The sequence below is a fragment of the Oryx dammah genome, unplaced genomic scaffold (assembly GCF_014754425.2).
Source record: "Oryx dammah isolate SB20612 unplaced genomic scaffold, SCBI_Odam_1.1 HiC_scaffold_26, whole genome shotgun sequence".
NCBI lineage: Eukaryota > Metazoa > Chordata > Mammalia > Artiodactyla > Bovidae > Oryx > Oryx dammah.
Genome location: NW_024070210.1, coordinates 77,738,151 through 77,747,203, shown reverse-complemented (window position 1 = coordinate 77,747,203; position 9,053 = coordinate 77,738,151). Strand labels below are relative to the sequence as shown.

The following is a 9,053-nucleotide window of genomic DNA, read 5'->3' as shown; positions in this document are numbered from 1 at the left end:
ATATCCTTTTGTTATTCAAGATCAGTCACTCCAGCTAATATGTTCTTTATTCTTCCATGTTGATTTGATGGCTAGAGAGCCCAAAATATCCAGTCTCATTGTCCATTGACTAGAGCCATTGTTTTGCCCTCTGGTAAAAGAATTCTTCCCATAGGGACTAAGATCTCCAGATCTACATGCATAAAATTGCCAGCTTGAAAATCTATTAAAGTTTGTTAATGGATTATTAGGTGTAACAGTGAGAGGAGCCACTCCCTTCTTTTGATCCCAGGTCCCATGTATTCTGGCTACATGGAGACAGTAACACACAATGGTCTCTGATTCGAAGCACATGCTGAACCCTGTTACACACAGATCCATCCTATCATGTTGTCTTCCAACTGGTACTATCTAGAAAGTGAAAGTCGCTCAGCTGTGTCCAACTGTTTGCAACCCTATGGACTATACTGTCCCTTCTCCAGGGGATCTTCCCAACCCAGAGATTGAATCCAGGTCTCCCACATTGTGGGCAAATTCTTAACCAGTTGAGCCACCAGGGAAGCCCAAGAATACTGGAGTAGGTAGCCTATTCCTTCTCCAGCAGATCTCCCTGACCCAGGAATTGAACTGGGGTCTCCTGCATTGCAGGTGGATTCTTTACCAGCTGAGCTACCAGGGAAGCCCTGGTTAATTACTGGAAAAGTCCAAATTGTTAATTTCATAGATAAAGTAGCTCAAGATTTTCATTTTATTCCTCATATAATTTATTATTGTAGAAACTTCTAAAAATCATACAATTATATAAATAACAATGAATTATTACTAAAAAGAAAGAAGGGAGGGACCCAGGGAGGGAGGAAGACCACTTTGATTTCACAGGCAGAGTTAGGGTTGGGAGGTTGGATTATGATCTCCCAGCTGCTTGGGGTCCTTGGTATAGGACTTATTTTTCTTCAAATTCAGCTTGAATTCAGAATCAAAAGGAAAACTTCAAATCAAAAACTTCTCCTAGATAAAGTGCCCCCTGTAGTCCTACAGGACATGTGGTTTAACCAACGACAGTGAGTCACCTGGAAAGAGAGGTAGAAGAGAGTGTGATCCAAAAACAGAAAGGAAGGGTGGGAGGGAAAGAGACATTAAATGAGCATACATTTCTTGTTCTTAATTGTGTTTCTCCAATACCCCTTTTACTTTCCTTATATTTATCCAGCAATCACTTAAACACATTTATTACAAACCATATCAGTAGGTCCTAAAATTACTGTTATTTTCAGACTCACCGTTTAACTAAGATAAATCATGGTCACAATCTACTCGTTCTCTTTATATTTTGAGAGCTCCTATGCACGTATCTCCTATACATTATGCTGCTGCTGCTGTTTAGTCATTAAGTTATGTCCAACTGTTTGCAACCCAGTGGACTGTAGCCCACCAGGCTCCTCTGTCCATGGGATTTTCCAGGCAAGAATACTGGAGTCGGTTGCCATTTCCTTCTCCAGGGGATTTTCCCAACCCAGGGACTGAACCCACATCTCCTGAATTGGCAGGTGAATTTACCACTGAGCCACCTGGGAAAAACCCCTCATTCATTATAGTGTAGGCCAAATAGGCAACCAGAAAACCCCCTCCTCCTCCTTCTCCTCTTTCTCTAGAGTACTCATTTTGTTCCAAGTCCTTAAGAACACAAGGACTATAAAAACTTCTTATACAATTCTTCCCGTCCTAGACAAAAAGTTTATATGGATCACAAATTTATACTGGTTCCAGTATCATCCTAGTATTCATTAAAATTCTTATCAATATTTTAGCAAAGTTTGAATTGCTAAACTTACTACCTGATTAATTATGACAATTTTAACATATAAAAATCAACTCTAACATTCTAACAGTGAAATCATATAAGAACAGGGTGAAAGCAAGGCAGGGGGAAAAATGTCCATAACTGAAAGAAAGCAGCAAAGGAGTTACATTCACAAATTTCTGCTGTAGATTTATAGAATTTAAGAGAATACCAAAAGAATGAGAAGCTACCTTTATAACTGAGAAAAATTCTTTAGATATGAGGAATTCTAAATCTCCATTCTCCTTAGGTACTATTCTTAAAGAGTTGCCAGAACTAATATGACTATAACAGTTTTCTAAGCCCTGTAAGATTCTAATCAATCTCTTAGTGTTAACCAACTTCAGAAGTCCTCCTAAGTGAAATAAATATTCAGAGAAAATATTTTAACATTTTGTGACCAACACAGTGAGACCCAGGGGGGAAAAAATTCAAGAAAATTGTCTGTGAATGACCCAGTTAAGGAGGCAAATTTTCAGGGAGAGAACATGAACAGTTCATCTTTAGTTTTCTATCTTGAGTGAGACACAAAGTGTTAAATGAAAACCCATACAGTCAATCCCTTAAAACAGTCAACCTAAAGGCAAGTCCTTAAGCATCTGATTAGTACATGATAGGAAGATCATTCTAGGATCTTAAGTATTTATTGTTACGTGGTTTCTAAAGCAAGTAAAAAGTTCCCAAAATAAAATTTACCAGACATGGAACCGTAGGCTTATATAAAAGTACCTCTGTCTGCTCAGCTCTCTTTGCCTCATTTGCAATCATATAGCAAAAGATCATTGAAAATAAAACAAGAAGCGATCTTGAGTGTCTGAAAACTCCACTGCCATGAGTGGTTTGCGTTCAACTCCTCCTGCAGTCCCAGGCACTGTGGCACTCAGTGCACAGAAGTACTCAGCTGAGTCATGCCAATGGGCTGATAATTTCCTCAGGTTGAAGGAAAAACCACTGCTCTTAAATTCAGCCACGAAGCCTCTAATGCCTTGAACCACGGTGTTCCCTGAAAAGTACTTGAGGAGCAGCTGGGGTCTTTGCCTAGGGTACTGGATGTACCAGAAGAGATAGAGAGTTGCACCGTGGGAATAGTTACACTTCAGCTCCAATGAGGTTCCTTCAGAGACCAAAACAGGGTCATCAGGCTGGATCACTGACTGGCCTCTGGAATCTCCTGCAAAATCAATGTCATGTCAGTAAAAGCAATGCAGACATCACTATGAAAAGAATTGTACTTGTAGTAAGAGTCTGTAGAACTACAGACCACTAAGAAACTTTACTCACTTGGGGGAAATATCATCCCCAGTATTGAGATGAGCAGCAGCAGCATGGCTGAGCAGTGGAAACGCTGGGAAGTCTTTTCTGAATGATCTCCCCTGAGCAGACAGGAAAGTGGCAGGAGAAAGAAGTTTAAGTCTGGACAAGTTCCTTGCTAAGATAAAAACGCAAATGCTGCTGAGATGAGCCTGCAGCTTTCTGATGTTTGATGTCTGATTCCTCTCTCTTGCCTCTGCAAAGAACTCAGCAAGCTGCAGGGAGGAAGGACTGAACAGAGGAAGCTGAACAAGATCTTTAGTTTGTGCACATCGCCCTCTGAAGGCCAAATGTAGAACAAAGATCCCAAGGCCCCATGTGTCTTCCTTTTATTTTCTGAGCTACATCAAAAACGTCTGTCTTCCCAATATGTTTTTACCATCCCAAATCTATGATGGTGTGTTAGTCCTAGAGTCTACAGAAAATGAAGACAAAGAAAAGAAAGTGAAGTCACTCAGTCGTGTCCGACTCTTTGCAACCCCATGGACTGTAGCCAACCAAGCTCCTCTGTCCATGGGGTTCTCCAGGCAAGAAGACTGGAGAGGGTTGACATTTCCTTCTCCAGGCAATCTTCCCCACCCAGGGATCGAACATTGCAGGCAGGAGCTTTACAGCTGAGCCATCAGGGAAGCCTATAGAAATTAGATGTCATATAAAAGTAGAGTAACAAGTTACTTCACTGTGAGTCCACATGATGCTTGTGAAATCTTTTAGATGTAAAGACAGGGCCCCAAACTATAAGACATTGATGAAGAAAATTTAAGGAGACACAAATAAATGGAAAGATATATTGTTTTCATGTATTGGAAGAATTAATATTGTTAAAATATTCATACTACCCAAAGCAATAGATAGAGTGCCTGATGAACTATGGAATGAGGTTCATGACATTGTACAGGAGACAGGGATCAAGACCATCTCCATGGAAAAGAAATGCAAAAAAGCAAAATGGCTGTCTGGGGAGGCCTTACAAATAGCTGTGAAAAGAAGAGAGGCCAAAAGCAAAGGAGAAAAGGAAAGATATAGGCATCTGAATGCAGAGTTCCAAAGAATAGCAAGAAGAGATAAGAAAGCCTTCTTCAGCGATCAGTGCAAAGAAATAGAGGAAAACAACAGAATGGGAAAGACTAGAGATCTCTGCAAGAAAATTAGAGATACCAAGGGAACATTTCATGCAAAGATGGGCTCGATAAAGGACAGAAATGGTATGGACCTAACAGAAGCAGAAGATATTAAGAAGAGGTGGCAAGAATACACGGAAGAACTGTACAAAAAAGATCTTCACGACCCAGATAATCATGATGATGTGATCACTAATCTAGAGCCAGACATCTTGGAATGTGAAGTCAAGTGGGCCTTAGAAAGCATCACTACGAACAAAGCTAGTGGAGGTGATGGAATTCCAGTTGAGCTGTTTCAAATCCAGAAAGATGATGCTGTGAAAGTGCTGCACTCGATATGCCAGCAAGTTTGGAAAACTCAGCAATGGCCACAGGACTGGAAAAGGTCAGTTTTCATTCCAATTCCAAAGAAACGCAATGCAAAAGAAGGCTCAAACTACTGCACAATTGCACTCATCTCACATGCTAGTAAAGCAATGCTCAAAATTCTCCAAGCCAGGCTTCAGAAATACATGCACCGTGAACTCCCTGATGTTCAAGCTGGTTTTAGAAAAGGCAGAGGAACCAGAGATCAAATTGCCAACATCCGCTGGATCATGGAAAAAGCAAGAGAGTTCCAGAGAAACATCTATTTCTGCTTTATTGACTATGCCAAAGCCTTTGACTGTGTGGGTCACAAGAAACTGCGGAAAATTCTGAAAGAGATGGGAATACCAGACCACCTAATCTGCCTCTTGAAGAATCTGTATTCAGGTCAGGAAGCAACAGTTAGAACTGGACATGGAACAACAGACTGGTTCCAAATAGGAAAAGGAGTACATCAAGGCTGTATATTGTCACCCTGCTTATTGAACTTCTATGCAGAGTACCTCATGAGAAACACTGGACTGGAAGAAACACAAGCTGGAATCAAGATTGCCAGGAGAAATATTAGTAACCTCAGATATGCAGATGACACCACCCTTATGGCAGAAAGTGAAGAGGAGTTAAAAAGCCTCTTGATGAAAGTGAAAGAGGAGAGTGAAAAAGTTGGCTTAAAGCTCAACATTTAGAAAACGAAGATCATGGCGTCTGGTCCCATCACTTTATGGGAAATAGATGGGGAAACAGTAGAAACAATGTCAGACTTTATTTTGGGGGGCTCCAAAATCACTGCAGATGGTGACTGCAGCCATGAAATTAAAAGATGCTTACTCCTTGGAAGAAAAGTTATGACCAACCTAGATAGTATATTCAAAAGCAGAGACATTACTTTGCCAACTAAGGTCCGTCTAGTCAAGGCTATGGTTTTTCCTGTGGTCATGTATGGATGTGAGAGTTGGACTGTGAAGAAGGCTGAGTGCTGAAGAATTGATGCGTTTGAACTGTGATGTTGGAGAAGACTCTTGAGGGTCCCTTGGACTGCAAGGAGATCCAACCAGTCCATTCTGAAGGAGATCAGCCCTGGGATTTCTTTGGAAGGAATGATGCTAAAGCTGAAACTCCAGTACTTTGGCCACCTCATGCGAAGAATTGACTCATTGGAAAAGACTCTGAAGCTGGGAGAGATTGGGGGCAGGAGGAGAAGGGGATGACCCAGGATGAGATGGCTGGATGGCATCAGTGACTCGATGGACGTGAGTCTGAGTGAACTCTGGGAGTTGGTGATAGACAGGGATGCCTGGCATGCTGCGATTCATGGGGTTGCAAAGAGTCGGACACGACTGAGCGACTGAACTGAACTGAACTGAACCGAAAGCAATCTATAGGTTCATTGCATGCGGGTGTGCTCAGTGGTGTCCAAATCTTGCAACCTCACAGATTGTACCCTGCCAGGCTCCTCAGTCCATGGAATTTTCCAGGCAAGAATACTAGAGCAGGTTGTCATTCCCTGCTCCAGGGGATCTTGCCGATCAGGGATCGAACCCACATCCCCTGAACTGGCAGGCGGATTCTTTACCACTGAGTCACCTGGGAAGCCCAGAGTTTCAATGTAATCCATATCAAAATGCCAATGGCACTTTTCACAGAAGTAGAAAAAATAATATCCAAAATTTTATAGAACTAAAAATGATCCTGAATATCCAAAGAAGTCTTAAGAAAGAATAGCAAAGTAGGAGGCATCACACATTCTGACTTTAAGTTATATTACAAGCTATAGCAATAAAACTGTTTGCTGCTGCTGCTGCTAAGTCACTTCAGTCGTGTCTGACTCTATGCCACCCCATAGACCCAGCCCACCAGGCTCCTCCGTTCATGGGATTTCCCAGGCAAGAGTGCTGGAGTGGGCTGCCATTGTCCTCTCCGTAAACTGTTTGATATTGACATAAAAACAATCACACTGATCAATGGAATGGAATAGATAGCCCAGAAAAAATTCACATATATATGACCAGTTAATTTACAATAAAAGAACATACAATGGATCAAAGACAATGTTTTCAATAAATGGTGATGAGAAAACTGCACAGTCACATGCAGAGGAATGAAAGAGCACCCCTATTATACTCCATAAAAAAATCAACTCAAAAAGGTTTAAAGACTTGATCATAAGACCCAAAAACATAAAACTCATAGAAGAAAACATTAAGCTATTTTCAATAACATATATGCATCATGAAAGCATTAAAGTAATGAAATAAGTCAGATGAGACAAGTATTTAATGATATTACTTATATATGGAATCTTAAAAAAAAAAAAAGCTTATGGAGAACAGATTGGATATTGCCAGAGGTAGTGGTCAGTACTTCGGTACAATCTCAAAATCTGCAGAATGATCTCTGTTCGTTCCCAAGGCAAACCATTCAATATCACAGTAATGCAAGTCTATGCCCCAACTACTAATGCTGAAGAAGCTCAAGTTGAACGGTTCTAAGAAGACCTACAAAACCTTTTAGAACTGAGGCAAAAAAAGATGTCCTTTTCATCATAGGGAACTGGAATGCAAAAGTAGGAAGCCAAGAGATACCTGGAATAACCAGCAAGTTTGGCCTTGGAGTACAAAATGAGGCAGGGCAAAGGCTAACTAGAGTTTTGCCAAGAGTACACTCTGGTCATAGCAAATACCCTCTTCTGACAACACAAGAGAGACTCTACACATGAATATCACCAGATGGTCAATAGCAAAATCAGATTGTTTATATTCTTTGCAGCCAAAGATGGAGAAGCTCCACATAGCCAGCAAAAACAAGACCAGATCTACTGCTTTGGGTCTAGAATTTTGGTTTTGTCCTCTCCCCACTCTACCTTCTAGTGGATTCTGTCACCTAATTAGGTAAAAAGTTGGTTCTGCCATGAAAATATTATTATGTTTCCCTCAAATGAACCTACGTTAATTAGGGTACATTGTCGTAACCAAGATATCCCTCTTTTCACCCCAAATGCACTGGCTTAAAGAATGTGACTGCTCTCTCAAATAACCACCTCTATTTAGGTGAGAGATCGGGGTGACACAGCAAATCTGCTCCATGCAGTGATTCAGGGGTGCAGGCTCCTTCCTTAGTGGTGCTTTTTTATCCTCTAGGGTATTGCCTTGACTCTACACATGGACGTCAACAGATGGTCAATACCAAAATCAGATTGATTATATTTTTTGCAGCCAAGATGGAGAAGCTCTATATACAGTCAGCAAAAACAAAACCAAGAGCTGACTTTGGCTCAGATCATGAACTCCTTATTGCCAAATTCAGACTTAAATTGAAAAAAGTAGGGAAAACCACTAGGCCATTCAGGTATGACCTAAATAAAATTCCTTACAATTATATAGTGGAAGTGACAGATAGATTTGAGGGATTAGATCTGATAGACAGAGTGCCTGAAGAATTATGAAAGGAGGTTTGTAACATTGTACAGGAGGCAATGATCAAAACCATCCCCAAGAAAAAGAAATGCAAAAGGCAAAATGGTTATCATAATTGAGAAAAGAAGAGAAGCTAAAGGCAAAGGAGAAAAGGAAAGATATAGCCATCTGAATGCAGAGTTCCAAAGAATAGCAAGGAGAGATAAGAAAGCCTTCTTAAGTGAACAACGCAAAGAAATAGAGGAAAACAATAGAATGGGAAGGAACAGAGGTCTCTTCAAGAAAATTAGAGATGTCAAGGGAACATTGCATACAAAGATGGGCACAATAAAGGATAGAAATGGTATGGACCTAACAGAAGCAGAAGATCTTAAGAAATGGCAAAAATACACAGAAAAACTATAGAAAAAAGATCTTAATGACATAAATGACCAGGATGGTGTGATCACTCACCTAAAGCCAGACATCTTGGAATGTGAAGTCAAGTGGGCTTTAGGAAGCATCACTATGAACAGAGCTTGTGGAGGTGATGGAACTCCAGCTGAGATATTTTGAATCCTACAAGATGATGCTGTGAAAGTGCTGCACTCAATATGTCAGCAAATTTGGAAAACTCAGCAGTGGCCACAGGACTGGAAAAGATCAGTTTTCACTCCAATCACAAAGAAGAGCAATGCCAAAGAATGTTCAAACTACCACACAATGGCACCCATTTCACTTGCTAGCAAAAGAATGCTCAAAATTCTCCAGGCAGGCTTCAACAGTATGTGACCCAAGAACTTCCAGATGTTCAAGTTCAATTTAGAAAAGGAAATTATATTCATGATAATTTCTGAAAATTAAACTCAGATTTATGATGTGAGAATTTTTTAGGTGCAGTTGCCACATTAAATTATTACAGGGCAAGTTTTCATATTTAGACAACTTTGTACATGTTCTGTATGATTGATATAAAATGAAAAAAAAATCAAGACTGAGAACATATTACTAGAAAGTTAGTTTGGACATCTGTTCCTAAGTGAC

At 40.4% G+C, this 9,053-nt stretch overlaps 1 gene segment (V, D, J or C); it reads right to left on the bottom strand.

Annotated features, from left to right (window-relative positions):
* Positions 1-2,598: 2,598 nt before the first annotated feature.
* On the bottom strand, positions 2,599-3,146 carry LOC120853722. The segment is given in 2 exon segments: positions 2,599-2,990; positions 3,101-3,146. Coding segments are annotated over 2 exon segments (438 nt in total).
* Between the last annotated feature and the right edge of the window lie 5,907 nt (positions 3,147-9,053).